Genomic DNA, 16225 nt, shown 5'->3' on the forward strand with positions numbered 1-16225 from the left:
ACCTGTTAAGTCACCGGTTCATCCTTCTTCCATTGGCAGAGCTTATCCCTTCTTGTATAGAGTTCGAGGCTTTGTTGAGCTCATTTGCAAACATCTGGAGTACTGGCAAACCATTCTACAATGGAATAAATCCACCCTAGAGTTATAGCCTATATAGGTCTCCTTGAGTTCATTATAAAAAGGCATTAAAAGTGAGTGTTAGGGAATGGTAGTTGAGGGCTATTCCTTTTATTGGGAAAATGACGAATCATCATTTTTGTTGCAAGATTAGTCCATGGCTTCATTTGTCTGGCCATCCACCCTTTAAGTCCAACCACCTTCTGCATGTTTGCTTTCGGAGCAATTTTTGATGCCACTGAGGAACTCTGGGTGCCTCTGGATCAGGCTATTAAGAAGGGTCCTTGGTCTGCCTGGGAAAGTACAATTGCACGCCCTGCCTAAAGCTGGAAGATCAGGAGTGAAACAGCAGTTGGCTGCCACCCAACATTGTCTGGATTTGCAGGGAAGGGCTTTGCTTTGAAGGTCCAAAGCCTAGGCTTTTCTCTCCCCTGGATAGTAAGCAGGCAGCCTGGCCTCTACCATCTGGAAAGAGAGAAAAGAATGCAACATGCAAGCAACCACATACAGTTAGAACAGCAATCAAACTTAGCAATAAGACTGCTTGCTGGCACACAGTTACTGGTTTAGCATAGTGTTCCTTAGGGGTACTTGAGAGAAGTCTGGGGGGTTCGTCAACACAACTGAAATTGGGAGAAAACTGAATTTTTGTTTCAAGTTTTACAACGCTTTATTATTTTTGTACTTTTTACATCCAAAAATTTCATCGCCTGCCCGGCTATGATTAAGTTGTTTAAACAAATGTGTTGCAATGGTAGAAAAAAAATTGTGTATCTGAAAACTGTTGGTACTTGGGGTACTTATAATTTTTTTTAAAGGGGTACTTTATAAAAAAAGATTGAGAAACACTGGTTTAGCATACAGGTTATCTTGAGGTCGGGGGCTAATAAGGGCTTGCATTTGAAACCCTATGGTAGATAGCATTGTAGACAGCTTTCAAAAATTAAACAGCTTTTTCCATAGGACCCTCTGGGTTTCTGTAATGTGCAGGGCTTTTAATGAAGATTGAATCTAGCCTTCTCTCTGTCTCTGTCTGTCTGTCTGTCTCTGTCTTTCAGGCAGTTTGATTGTTCTATCTAAACAAGTCTGACAAGCTCAGGTTATTCAGGGTCAGAGGATTTACCAGGAAGTGTGTATGGGCGGGGGGCGGGGGGGGGGGGAGTAGTTTCAGTGTTGCAGAAAAAAGTAACGCACGGAAAACAAAAAAACAAACCAAAAAAAGACCTTGAGAATGCCAGAGCTGTCATTAGCTGGCGCCCACCAACACGCAGTGGGTTTGCAAAATTAATCTGATCCTCCTCAGTGACTAAGGACAGAGTTAGAGGGATGTCAAATAGGCCACGTGCACCTTTCCATTCTCTTGCATGGAGACATTTATTTTAATGAGTCTGTTTTGGCTTTTTAGCATTTTTTTTAACTAGGTTTTTTTGGTGATTTTTTTCCCTTCCATTTTGATCCTTCACAGAATCCCAAGCATATTGGTGCATCTGTGTATGTGTGTGTGTGTTGCCGTTTTCGTTGGGTTATCTGAATGGGTGCTGTTTCGGGGTAGTGCGGTGGAAGGCATTGCACCAGAAATACCTTTAAGTGGAGAGTCACGTTTTTAGGGCATGTGCTTGTCAGGAGGGAAAAGAAACAGGAGCAGGGATTACAAGAGGTAGCAGCCAAGAACAAGAATTCCACTTCCATTTACAAAACCTTGGAGACCATGTGCAGTCCATGGGCTAAGGTATACATCCTGGAGATAGGAGAGGGTCCACATGGGACATTGGGAGCCTCAGCTTAGACCCCAGACTTCCATATCAAACTTAGAAAGGCCTATAGCGTGCCCCTGCTTTCTGTTAAAAAGTGCATTTGGTGAGATTCCAATTTGGTATTGGATGGCAATACAGGGCCCAATTCTGCTCTAAATGATACCTTTGAAATGCCACTGGAGTCAATGGGCTGGAACAGGTGTCACTGATGGCCCCGCATTTTATGCTGATTGCTGGTGGAACTAGTGGGGTAAAGGCCTAAATGTTAAAACAATATTATCAGCCCCCTCAAATACACCACATTTTTACCTAGTTTCAGTATCCACCCACCTGGGTAACTAGTGGAGTAAAGTAGAGGTACAAGGACAATTATTTATGGGTGAAGGGGGAAATGGACCACCACTCAAAAATCTGCAGTGGGAAGGATTCCTGATGGTTAACTGCAGTGAAATAGCACATAGGACAATTTCAGCACATCCTAGCCAGGGCAGTGATATAAACCACTGGAGATTTTGTACAACATCTGCTGGTTTGAGAGTGACCAGTATGTACATGGATACATTTCTGGGCCTTGCTGGTCGTTCAGATTGTTTGTTTTCCCCGTCCATCTGACTGTAAGCATAGAACCATTTCTGCAAGGGTTTGGTTCTTCAGCACAGATATCAAGCATGTCACTGAGGGGAAAACCCCGACTGTGGCTTGAAGAAATTGAGAGGAACTATTTTGTTCCCTTTGGTGAATTTCACTGTCAAACTGCTTGTGATCACAAGGATGTGGCAGTCCACTTCTGGTTCTGTAATGACTGACAGGTCTACTTCCGCTTTTGGAAATGGGCTGGGCCCTCCCGTTGTACAAATCTGGTGCGGTTGGCGTCTCTCGCTTGACTGTCGCAGAGGGGCAAGCGTTGTGAGACTGCATTCATGTGCTGAGGTTGCAGTAAGGGTTGTTGTGCAAGGATGTACGGGGTGGTGAGAGGACAGTGTCTTTATTTTAGAAAAGGGATCTTGAGCTCCATCCAAGAGCCTTTGCCCTGCATACAAACACACTCTTTGTCCTCAGTGGACTGTTGTCAGATACAGCCTGCAGTTTGCACCCAGAACTCCCATTCTTATCCACGATGAGTGTGTCCCGAGCCGTCCCTACCAACCCGCAAAGTATGCAGCTGCGTATGGAGTAGCACTGGCTCCGGCGGCCATTGCTAAACCCTGGCCTTGTCCCCTCCCCTTCCTCTGCCCCTGAGTGTCCCAGGAGAGGAGGTGTGGGACCCAAGACAACTCCCCCGCTCCACACTCTCTCCCCGCCTTACCCTGAGCAGTGCAGCCCGTGAGACTTCTGGCACCAGAAGCAGAGATTGGGCTCGCTCCCACACTCACCGTCCATGGCAGGAAGTGGCACAGCCCAGCCCCAGCCTGTTTCGCTTCACCCGTTCTTAGCCACATTGCTCTGCTTCCCACCACTGGTGAGTGCAGGGGGGCGTGGGTGGTGGGGGTTTCACCCTTTCCTCCAAGTTCCATCCCCCAAGCAAGGTAGCTGGGATCCAGGGGAGAGGGGCAGGCAGGGGTCTGGTCACTCCACTTCCTACCCATGCTGGTGAGTGCAGGAGGTGGGCCAGACCCCTGCTGCATCCATGTCCTGTTCCTACCCCACACAGCTCCTGCACCTGCAGCCCTGAATGCAGCCCTCCAGCCCTGTCCGGGGCTGCGCAAGGCACCAACATTTCTAGGGGTGTCCCTGAGTGTGTCGTAAGTGGCTAGATAGACCAGTCTCTGTATTACACAGCTACTGGTGTTAACAGACCAGTTGCATGTGGAATAGGATTGTAGGCAAGGAGCTTAATCCTTTCCTTTGAAAATTAACTCTTAGATGTCACACTGAAAATTGCTGTGCTTTCTGAGAGCCCACATTCTGTAACAGGAGAAAGAAAACTCCAGATAATTTGTTGATATATTGGATACACTGTAACAATTAATGCTTCTTTCTCCCAATATTTGGGTTTTGGAGGAAATTGCTGTTAGATGAGCAAGGTGATCAGACCTTAGAACTGGTGTTTCCCAAATGGCAGCAGCTGTTGCTGTTTTTTATTTCGGAAAGATTGGTTCTCATTCTGCCTGTAAGTGCCTTCATGGTTACCAGAAGGCAGTTGGCCAGGGAAAATTCTACAGGTCTTCAGAATGGTCATGGTACCTGGAAGCCTTCATCCTCCCAGAATGAGAAGAGGGTCACAAGGAGGAGGGAGAAAAATTGTTCTCCTGGGCCTCTAAGGACAGAACAAGAAGCAATGGGCTTAAACTGCAGCAAGGGAGGTTTAGGATGGACATCAGGAAAAAGTTCCTAACTGCCAGGGTGGTCAAACACTGAAATAAATTGCCCAGGGAAAATGTGGAATCTCTGAAAATATTTAAGAGCAGGTTGGATAGACATCTATCAGGGATGATCTAGATAAGGGCTACTCAACACGTGGCCCGTGGGCCACATGCGGCCCATAGCTCATTTGTTTGTGGCCTGCAGTGTGGTTTGGGTTTATACGGGGCTAAACAAGTGATAGCCAAAACAAAAAAGTAATCAATATAATAGTCCTCTGTTGATATGCATTTTAGTGGTTAAATTCCCGGACTGTCATTGCTCATTAAAAGTGCTATTATATGGGTTGAAATGGGGTAAATATTGCATTTTATTAATGTCAGCAGAACTGAAATGGGGCCTGTGTGTTGTGTAGTCTTGCCTTAATCTTTGTATTCATGCCCGTCAGTGTGAGAGAAACTATTTGCATATATATGCAACCACTTAAGTTGCGGCCCTTGTCATTTGCTGTATCATTGTGGCACCCGGGGCTTCCAAAATTGAGTAGCTCTGATCTAGATGGTGCTTTGTCCTGCCATGAGGGCAGGGGACTGGATTTGATGACGTCTTGAGTTCTAGTGTTCTATGATTCATTTTTGTAAAGCAAAGAAGTTAGTTTCCACTAGCAAAACTGAAAGATGTTGCTAATTCTGTCCCACACCTTCTTTTTTTCAAGACATCAGTTTGCAAAATTCTGTAGAATTTCCAGGAGCCACAAAGCAATATGTAAGTCATCATGAAAGACGATCTAGTTAGCTTGCAAGCTGTTGAAATGTGTATCTCACGTGGTCCCAAAATGATTTCAAAGTCAGGACAATCCAGGCAAGCCTGCCTGCTTTCTTCTGGAGTAAACATTAGCCGTTGATTTGTCACCCCAGCTCATACTGGGCTGAAATATCGTTTTTGGCCCCTTCTCCCTACCTCTCCAGTCCTTGTTTTATGTGAACTGAAGTCTTTTTCAGAGTAGTTTCCTGAACATTATTAAAGAACGTCGGACACTTTTGTTGCCTGTTTAATTTTTTTTTCATGAATGGGGGTGAAAAAAACCCTCCACTGTGTCCAGGTTCCTCCTGCTGCTGCTACTTGGGGTGTACCCACAGACCACGAGGAGTAACGGTAGTTCGAATCAGAGATCCTAATTCGAACTACCTACTCCATGCTGCGTGTAGCCACGGGCACGGAGTTCGGACTAAGGGGGATTTAAAAATGGCGGCGCCCGGGAACATGCAAATGAAGCTCGGGATATTTAAATCCTGGGCTTCATTTGCAACCCCGGTTGCCCTCATTTGCCTACCTAGCTCGAACTAACGAGCTAGTGTAGACATACCCTCTGAGACCATGGGGGCTCGAGCGGGAGGTCAGACACAGGTATCAGGCAGTGATCTTTGTAAGGTGAGTGCTTGGGTAGCCACCCAGCTGATTAGCAGAGCTCCCACAACCAGTAGCATGTGTTTCTGCTGGTGGTGCATGTCTGCACATGTGACGTAGTGGGGGGTACCTTGCTGGTTGCTATGCTGGGTGGTGGGCTGTGAGTGACCTCCACTGGCTGCTGTCTGTAGCACGGCCCAGCAGGGCAGGGGATGAGTCATTATGCAAGGGGGCTTTGAACCTGTCTGACGAGTTATCTCCCAGGGAGCAGAACAATGGGAAGAAGGGGCATGGAGCCTTGGCTGGGGGCAGGGCTGGAAGTGAGTTAGTTAGGTTTCTGGCTGGTATCATGGAGGAAGCAGCCTAGGCAACGAGCTGGGATTTAGGGGCCCAGGCTCCCCCATCTCAAGGGGGGCTGAGGCATCCTAGGCCTGCCCTCTAACCAGATTACATCTATGCTGTGCTGTATCCTGGAGAAACAATAAATTCCCTCTGTTCTACTGGCTGGTGGAGTCTGTCCGTGCCATTACAGGGATGCAGGAGACGGGAAAACCCCAATGCGACATCACAGCACATGCCGGGGTGCACAGAACAAAATTTTTTGTGCACATGGATGGAAGAAGTTAGAGGGAACATTGATGTCAGGGAACCATGCCTATTTTGTTCATTCCACAGTGCTAAATGGAAGGGTATTCTGACTAGATTGGTGTTGGTGGGGATCCTGGTATGGAAAAAGGAACCAGAGTATAGGGAAGATTGAACACCAGTGCATTAAACCCCAGGCTTAAAGTGTGTGTGTTCCTCTTTGAGGTTTGCAGTACTCCCTGAGCAATCATGTAGTTGGCTTGGCAAAATCCTCCTGGTTGGGTATGTCATAAACCATACATAGTTGTTAACAACACAGCATTGAGATTGACATTGTTACTGTGCAGATCCACCTCTCGACCAAGGAATTTGGGCATGATTTATTTCTTTTAATATATTTATATAAAAAAGTAGCGGTCTTGCTTATGGGCCCGCTTAAAGGCCTGCCTAGCCATCTGTCCACTCTGTTTACTTGTATTTCGTATAAGTGAAATGAATTTGTATTTTAGTGAAGTGCTGAAAGCAACATCACATTGGTCCTCTTAAAGATGTGTCAGGAGCGGGGGAATGTGCCTGTGGGCACAGCTCTGCATTGTCCAGGAGGTGAAGATGTAATACACTGTTCCATCTCAAACTTACTTGGGTTTCTATATGATAATGCTGTGGTTTCCAACCTGAAGCAGTAGCCACTACAGCAGGGGTGGGCAATAATTTTTGCCTGTGGGCCACTTAAAAATGTTTTGAAGTAGCCCCGGGCCACCCTGGAAGGGGCGGGGCCTAAATGGGAAGGGGTGGGGCCACCCCCTTCCCAATAGGCACCCATGCCCTGGAAGAGGCTTGGCACGCTTCTCCGGGCCAATCAGAGGAAAGCCTCCTCCTGCCCTGCGAGGAGCACGTAGCACTTTGAAATGCTGTGGGCTCCTCACAGGGTCGGAGCAGGACAAAGGAAGCTTCACACAGCTCCCCAGATCCTGATTGGCCTGGGGCGGGGGAGCGCGCAAAGCCTTCTCTGCTTCCCCCCCGCACCGCCACCTTGCGAGCAGCACGCAGCACTTTAAAGCGCCACTTGCTCCTGGCAGGGTGGGAAGAGGATTTGCACGCTACCCCTGCCCCCAGGCTCTAATTGGCCTGGGGGCGGGGGAGCAGCAGGGCCTCCGCGGGCAGGATCTACCCACTTGGCTGGCCGGATGCGGCCCGCAGAGGCCCTTTTGCCCACCCCTGCACTACAGTGACAATAGCTATAGCGATCTAGCTACCCTCAACCAGCCAAATAGCCACATTGTTCAAGCCAGTTAGCCATATTCAACCAGCCAAATAGCCACATGTGGCTAGTGGCTAGTATGTTGGACACCATGGTGACAATGTATAGGTTGGCCAGCTACATAGTATTGGCTAGTACTGCTAGAGATTAAGCAGCTCAGGAGATTTTATCTCTGGAGACCAGGGTCTTTACTGGTATTGGGAACGCCACAGTAAAGTTGGACCCACACAGTCTCTTAACATGAAACTCTCAAGCCATGCCTCAGCTCAGGAGAGGCTGAGGTCTGGAATATTAGGGGAGTAGTTGGAGCAGGAGACCCAGAGAACTGGATAAACACTATGCAAGCTCCTCCATGCCACCTAAAAAGTACTAGGCTTGACTAAAATAATCTAGAATAGAAAAAGAAAACAAAGGGTAACACCACATTATCGCTCAGCAGCAGGAAACCATGAACCCTGGCGCCATAGGCTAATATCCTCAGGTACTATTCCAGGAATAACAAGAAATGATAGCCAGTCGACACTGCCATTTTTCCTCCTTTGATATTTGGCTTGTTTAAGCTTTTGTGAAGGAGATGCTGAACTTGGGAATAATTGTTTTTCTTGGCTTCTCTGGAGGGAATGCCTAGAATTCTTTTTTTCTGGTTTTCAATGAAGTTACTATACAAACATGTTGTTTTACCTCTTGACATCCCAAAATGCTGGGCTTTTATATTTCCTGACATTTTCTTCTAATCTGTAGCCCCAGATGGAATTGAAGCAACGCCTTTCATTGCTGATTTCTTTGTTCTTTCTTACAATTGAGGGGCGAGGCTTCAATATGAGGTCATTGTCTAACTCCTCTTTATTTTCAAAGGGTGCCTAATTGCATCCATTTTGAACATCTGCAGGACTTATTTGCCCCCATCACCACAATATCTGGGGCCAGGTCTACACTAAAAAGTTGGGTTGATGCACCTGTGTTGCTCAAGGGAGTAAAAATGCTCCCCTGAGTGACATAGTTAAGCTGCTATAACCTCCTCCATGCCTCTTGCAATGTAGACAGTGCTAGGTCCAAAAAGAATTCTTCCATCAATTTGGCTGCTGCCTCTCAGAGACATAGGTTAATCCCAGCAATAGAAGAAGCCTTCGGGTGCCATAGTGAGCATTTATACTGAAGCGCTAGAGTGGTACAGCTGTTGCTGTGCAGCTGTAACTCTTTAAGTGTAGCTATTGCCTGAATGCATCACAATCTTTAGAAGGGCTGTCTGAAAATTTTTGTCTTTTTTGAAATTGACTTTTGGCAGAAAATTGGGCTTTCCTGTCTGTTTTCTATGGACAGTTTTTGCTTTTTTTGGTTAAAAAACAATGAAAACCCAACAACCAACCCTGGAAATATTTTAGCAGAAACCCCAAATAGTGTCGTTTGCATGTGATGCTGCAGTGCTTTATGGCTTTCTTCATGTTCCAGTTCTCCCTTGTGGGCTAGGCTCCCTGTCATGGCTGGGGACTCCCCTAGTGCAGTGCCTTTTTTTTTTGTTTGTTTGTTTTGTTTCTTTTTTTTTTTTTTTTGCAATTTTTGAAGAAAAAATAAAAGGAAATAATTTTCTGTGGGGAGAAAAAAACTTGCTTTCTTGCCAGTTCTCTTATTTAGCTGCTGTGAAGCACAGCCATGTTGTTTCTGTCTTTCTAAAGATGGGGCCACAGAGACAGAGAGAAATATCTGCCCAATGTGTCACAGCGAGCCTGTAGAGCTGGGAGGGGAAGATAGGACTCCTGAATCCTAGGCTAGCACTGTAACCACAGAAAACTCTTCCTCCCCCCGGGAAGCCTTACCTGCAGTGTGTAGCAAGAGTGTCTTGGGAACAGGGGCGTAGCAAGGGAGGGAGCAGGGGGCAGCAGTTGCTAACCGGACACCATGCTAGGGCAAATGTAGGGAGAATGGCACGTATGGGACGTGGTTGCGGTGACGTCAATCTCAGACTCGCCTGCGCCTTTCTCCTTGCACTTGCCCTAGCATGGCACCCAGAGGGCAACTGCCCCCCCTTGCTATCCTCCTGCTTGGGAATCAAACCAGGGTAGAAATGTCTCCATTTTTTTCCAAGTGAAAAATACTTAAAATATGCTCTTGCGCCCTAATATTTCTCTTTCTTCTTGCATAACTGATCAAGTATTACCATGGTTATCATGAAAGTGGTGAGACATTACGAAGCATTAATCAGTGTCGTAGGTAATTAGATTATTAATCTTTTCCCTCCCTCTCCCCCAGTCAGGCATCTATCTGCAGATTAGTAGGGGACTGAAATATTTCACTGTTTGAATATGAGCCTTTGTGGCACAGAGCAGGAGGGCTCCTTAGTCAATTAAATCAGGGACATGCCGTACTCTACTCTAAGAGACCAAGGAACAAAAAAGGGCTGGGTACATAATAAGTAACATACTTTCTTTTCTACTTGTTTTTGCTCAGTTTTCTGGAGCCACGTTTAAAGGGTAATGGTCAAGATACTGATATATTTTTCTCTTTATTGTTACCAACACCTTAGGTTACTAAAGTTGAAAGTGTTTTAGAAATTTAATTTTGTTTTAATCTTGTATAGACTTTGGATTTGACATCAGCTCACCCACTTAAATGCTTTAAGTTAAGCACGTGCTTAACATGTTTGACTGGATTGGGGACACAATACTCAGTGTGTTTCAGGATGGAGACCTTCATCCATCTGCCTGATGTTTCACACTGATCTACAGGGTGAACCTCTCTAGTCTGGCAACATCTGTGATCCGGCAAGATTTTAGATAGCGGGATGTCCACTTATCATGGGTGTGGCCAAGTTTCCTGCAGTTCCATAAAGTGTGTTTACAGCCAGCAGTCCTGACTCTCAGTGTTCTGTGCTGTTGTTTATCTCTGATTTACCCCTAAATATCTTCTGAGAGCCCAGTAAGCAGTGGAAGTGTTGGTAATGCTGCTAGACAATATTGACCTCCACTGGTTTGGTAAATTCTCTGGTTCAGTAGCAGTCAGGTCCTGAGGGTGTCGGACTAAAGACGTTCAGCCTGTACCTACATCCACACTACAAGGAGTTGTGCAGCTTTAACTACAGTGGTATAATTAAAGCAGTACAACTTTCTAGCATAGACAAGACCTCAGGCTGGACCATGAAATGAGATTGTTAGTTTTAGTTTCCCATGACATGAAACTCTTTGGTGAAGGGACTGCCTTTTTGTTCAGTGTTTGTACAGTGCCAAGTGCAGCAGGTCTGTGACTGAGACGTCTTATTGCTACAAATATTACAAATAATACTAGTGTGCCTTTTTGGAAGGTATGCGTTAGCCAAATGCAAGTTATTGGGTTCAAAGCAGGGGGAACTGTGTGAAAGGTAATGGCCTGTGTGATACATAGAACAGAGGATTTAATTGCTCCTTAAACTCTGTGGATCCGTGTTCAGGTTGGATGACTGCTGTTGTGTTGAAGATTGATAACTCTGCAGAGCTGTTCTGAAATGTCGGAAAAGTAATCTTACATTACAAACATTTTCACCACGTTTTATAAAGCCCCCTTGCTAACTCCCAAGTCCTGCACTTGAGAATTTTGACTGTAGTGCTGTACTGTGGGAGGATGGCTGTTTAACACTTTGCCTGTGTCTATACTGTAAGGTTTCTGCACAAAAACTAGAGAGAGTCCACACCTCAAGTGCGTTTCTGCGTAAGAAAATTTGCAGTAAACCAGCAGAACAGAGGGCTTTTTGCAGTAGAGTTATTCCTCTCCCCAAGAGGAATAACTCCTTTTTGCGCTACAGCTCTTGCACAAAAAGGCAGGTGTGGATGCTCTGCAGGGGTTTCTTGCGCAGGGGTTTCTTGAGTGTATCAGAAAAAGCACAGGTGCTCTGATGGCCATTCTGTGAATGGCCATCAGAGCTTTCTTGAGCAAGAGCATCCATGCAGTGTGGATGCTCTCTTGCATAAAAGCACATGGCTTTTGTTATATGCTTTTGAGGTGTGGACATGCCTTTGCATAAGAATTTTTTGCGGAAGGTCTCTTCCTGTGCAAAGCCTTCCAGTGCTAGCCCAACAGTGGTGAGCTTGTATCCTTTCACAGATGATTAGCAACAGAAAGATATAAAATGCCTCGTAAATGGGCTGCACTACTTTTCCGTTAAAAGTATTTCCGGAAAATCATGCCAGTGTAGACGTAGCCATAGTGTTTAACCGGTTAAATTGGGTAGTGGTGGGAAGCTGCTCTGCTGGCCCTGTATAGGAGTCTGGTGTGGTAGCTCCTGGATACCAATTAACCATTACCCGGGAAGCATCACTCATTACGGGTGATGTTTACTGAGTAATCGGTTAACCATTCACATCTTTATTTCCAAGTCCTTTACAGCATACACCAAGGTGAAGTGATTAATGGGAATGTGGGCTGAGTGAATAAGGCTATAAGGATAAGTCCAGAGCAAAGACCTGCCTCAGCACAGTTACCGTCAGCTTCTAGGCCAGGTCACTTTTGCTCAAAGTGAAATGAATTTGTGGTCTGAGTTCATCAATGGCGTGAACGTGTGTACTACAAGCAGTCATCATCACAATTGTGTTGCCCTCGGTTGAAGCAGAGGGGCTCAGGTCTGACTGAATAAGCTACAGAGACCATCTCAACCCACTGTGTGTTTGAGGTTCTTTGGTAAGGCAGTCCAGGGAACCTTGCTTTACTCCCTTTGCATGGTGGATAAACAGAGCTCCTAGCTCCCCAGAGAATTCAATCTGGCACCTGGTGTGCTTAGATGAATGTAACCCAGAATTTGCTGAGATGTAAACGCAAGTGATTTATCATGGTCCTCCACGTACTTTGTATCAGCACAACAATTTTCTTTCTCTGTTGTTTGTTGCAGGATGTGGGTCTCTTAGAGTATCAGCATCATCCCAGGGATTACACTTCCCACCTACCACCTGGATCTATTATACAGCCACAGCGTAGGAGGCCTTCCTTGCTGTCTGAATTCCAGCCCGGAAATGAAAGGTAAGGAGGCGGATGTTCTATCCGCAGTCTTCTCCGGAGGTTGTCTGAGTGCATCTGAATTCCTCATTCCTAAGTGCTGTTAGTATGAGCTCCAGGTGTTTCAATGAGAGTTATTGTATTTGAGGATGCAACAGGTCTTCCGATTTTCCCAATATAATCCAATCCCCATAGTGATCCTGATGTACCAACCTTTTGGAAGAGAGGCCTTGTGTGTTCGGAGTTTTCCTTCCTGTTCCCAGTGGATGCTAGGGAGGTTAAAATGCAGGTAATTGGCTAACCATGTAACTGCTGAAAATTTCAGTGATTACACAGTTACATGTGCCCACAGCATGGGGCAGCAGCTGGCTAACCCAGGAGCTGGTGTGTGCCATGAGCTGGCTTAAAAGTTGTCTCCTGGCACATGCTGGCTTCTGCCTGCCACCCCACTTATGGGGAGTTAGCTTCTTCCCCGTGCTGCTACTTCTAATACAAAGGCAGCAGTCGGCTCCCCAACAACCTGTGCGCACCAGGAGCCAACTCTCACCTGCTGCCGCTAGAGTTGTAAGCAGCTAGTCAAGTAATCAAGTGAACACTCAACTAGTTTCTTCCCCCTCACCTCCGCTGCCTCTGTATCAGAGGCAGCAAGTGGGGGGAAGCTGGTGCTGGGGGGAGCCGGCTTAAAAACTGGCTCTCCCCAGCGCTGTCTCCATGCTGTGGGGGGAAGAACAAGGGAAGGCAGAGCCGCAGTGAGCCCACTGGGCTCTTACTACATTTAAAATGCAGAGTCGCTGTGGGAGAGCTCCCCTTCTTATCGCCTAATCAAATAGTCGATGGAAATTCCATCAACTACTTGATTAGTCAATTAACTGATAGTTAACATCTCTAGCCACCTTGTTCTTGGGGAGCTAGCTGCTGCGCTGCACTGCTACCTTTGGTACAGAGGCAGCAGCACAGAGTGGCAACCAGCTCTCCAGGAGCCAAACTGGGAGCCACATGTAACCGTTTGGGTAACTAAGCTTATGGGTTACCTGTCTAAACGATTATACTCTTATATCCCTAGTGGATGCCAGTACTTAGTGGAAAGGCATTGGGCCTGCGGGTGTTTACTTTTTTTGTTCTCCAGGGGTGCTGAAGCCAGAGGAATGGTCTGACAGCTTGAGCTAGAGAACACTAAAATAACCAGTACCATGCGCTCTCTCTCATTCTGTTCCCTAGGTCAGACTCTGAGCTCAGTTGCGGTGGTCAAATGTGTCATGACTGATTTACAACTTTTCCCCTTTTTCTTAACTTCTTTACTGTTCGCTGAGTAATGTTAAAAATAACACTTCTATGAAGCTGTAAATTGACTGGATCTGCTATGTGGGTTTTTCTAAATGGGAAGTGAATGCAGCATGTTTGGTTTTGGTTTTCACTCCAAAATTCAAAAGGAGGAGTTAGAGGAAGAAGGGTCTGTCTCCCACTGTTCACCTCCACTTCTTCTTTTGTTGCTCCTCTTCTCCTGCTGTTTTTAATTTCTCTTTTCCATTTGCATCTTCCACTCATTTCATTCTTTCCCCCCCCATTTCCTCCCCATGACACTCACTGATAAACCCAGGGAGAATGTGCAGGGTGTTTTATGTGTGGCTCAGGCAAATACAGTGTGGCTAACAGTTATGTAGATGCACTAACCACAGAAGCTAACCAGTTACAAAGGCCAGCACTCTCGCTCTCTGTTTCACTGCAAAACACCACATTCTCCAAGTTACAGTTTCTCTTCTGCATTTGACTCTGAGTGGTTATGAAAAAAGTAGCCTAGAAGTGAAATGAAAACTGTAGAACAGTAGACGTATGCAAAAGTGTGTTCGACTGTTGCTGCTCGGTATAGCTAAGTGCAATCCTGAATCATTGAACCCTCAGTTATAGCTGGATCAGAAACACATTTCTGCTTCTCCAAAATCATCATAGAGCTAGGAAAAGACTCATTAGGTTCATTCCACACGAAGTGCATGAGTTTTATGATGGAATGGCATCAGACATAAAACCCTGATTACTCTAGATCCAGGCCCCTGGCTTGCCTGGATCTGACTCCCAAGGCTCAGGGCCCCCCTGCATTGGAGAGCCTGTGCTGGCACTGGAGCCCCTCCACTACCCCCCACTGTGCTGGAGCACACAAAATTTACTAGGCTAGACCCCAGTAGGCTCTGGTGTGTGAGGAGAATGTGGGGAGTGTGTTTCTTCTTCTTAGTTGGGCACCACATCAGTGAGGATTTTTTGTGTGCAGCCCTCGACTGATTTTTCTGTGGATCAGTAGCCCCTGATCCAAAATAGGTTCAGATTTTGGTCAGAAATGCAAAATATGCCCTCCTTTCCCAGCAGGAGGGGTTCTGACTGATGAAACTGAGCCAAATAAGGAGGAATTTAGCAGAAGAACACAATTCTGAAATTGTCCCTTGCATCTGTTAGCATTGCTGAATGTACCTACTTGTGGTGTGGATTGAATGCAAGCCTCAGGCACTTGTGCATAGAGGTAGTGTCAGTCCTGATGACTAATAATCCATCTCTCTGCTGGATGCATTGTTTTGACTTGCTCTGATTTCTCAGTGGTAACTTCTCCATAGTGTAACGCACCAAAACAAAGTTGGACAAGAACAGAATCAGAGCAGTTTACTTGAACCTCCCTTTGTAAATGGGACCTGAATACCAAACAGCTCATTTTCATTTTTACAATTATGAATGTACTAGTGAAGCTTGTCAAAATCCTGAACAGTTTGCCCATTAACAATGTCAGTTTCACGGTACTCAGTAACTCAGTATATTCTTTTTATATTCATTTCCTGTTTCCCTGTAACAGACTACCAGAGGGAATACAAAAGCAACCTGCTGTTATGTCTGCCTGGCATTTTTACATGAGCAATTCTTATGCCACCAAATGCAAAAGGGACTTAGCAAGGCAGATGATTCTGTGTGAAATACTGTTTACAGTAAAGCATATCCAGGGTAGCATGGTCATAGATTCATAGAATTTAAGATCAGAAGAGACCATCACATTCATCCAATCCAAAAAGGGGTACTATAGGCTCATCAGTGGGCTGCATGAATGTTCCTCCTTCATCTCACAGGACCACAAGACTGTTGCGATAGGGGAAGTTTTGCTAACTGCATTTGTGCGTCTAGAATTTTCAGGGTTGTGCTGATTGAATTGTAGCAGCGCTTTGATTGGATGCAGAGGGAGCACACGACTCTCTCAGTCAGTGTTGTGTACAATCAACATGCACCTCACTTGACATGCCCTTGTTTTACATGTTGTCACTTTAGTAATACTAGTAGGGAAAAAACCCAACATGGACAAAAACCAGTGGAATCTAACAATCCTATGTGTAGGTAACAGTAGACAAAATGTCTCATGGGCATAGAAACCTGATGGGCTGCAAGTTGCCTACCACTAATCTAGTATGACCTCCTGCACGTTGACTGAAGTCCCTAAATAATGATGTTAAGAGACAGAGAATGCACCATTTACATGAGTTTAAACCTGAAAGTAACCCATTCTCCATACTGCAGAGGAAAGTGAAAAATCCCCTGGGTGTCCGCCAGTATGACCAAGAATCGTATGTGTTTAACTCTTCAAGCACTGATAAAAGGAATGATCAGGGACAGTGTAGTTCCTTTGCTCAGTGGAAAAGGTGGATGATAGGAATGCAGTAGGCTTTGCAAGGAATAACGTGACTGGATGACTAGTGAAGTCACTATAGATGGGGGAAGGTCTGTAGATCAGGATAAATAAAGAAAATATCTGGGATTGTCCCCACAGAAAAATCAGTTGGTGGCTGCACACAAGTGAGAAGCAAAAAAAAAAAAAAGC

At 45.8% G+C, this 16225-nt stretch overlaps 1 protein-coding gene across 28 annotated transcripts in view; it reads left to right on the forward strand.

Annotated features, from left to right (window-relative positions):
• NCOR2 (nuclear receptor corepressor 2) overlaps positions 1-16225 on the forward strand; it is a 511248-nt gene that overhangs the window by 173540 nt on the left and 321483 nt on the right. For 27 of the 28 annotated variants that reach the window (XM_075898492.2, XM_075898501.2, XM_075898481.2 and 24 more), the window contains one exon: positions 12278-12405. In XM_075898492.2, the coding sequence (XP_075754607.2) occupies positions 12278-12405 (128 nt within the window). Of the gene's footprint in view, positions 1-2834; positions 3331-12277; positions 12406-16225 lie in introns of those variants that run through there. The other variant, XM_075898488.2, reaches the window with a different exon arrangement.

This window comes from Pelodiscus sinensis, chromosome Z, assembly GCF_052426305.1.
Source record: "Pelodiscus sinensis isolate ZL-2025 chromosome Z, ASM5242630v1, whole genome shotgun sequence".
In the NCBI taxonomy this organism is placed as follows: Eukaryota; Metazoa; Chordata; order Testudines; family Trionychidae; genus Pelodiscus; species Pelodiscus sinensis.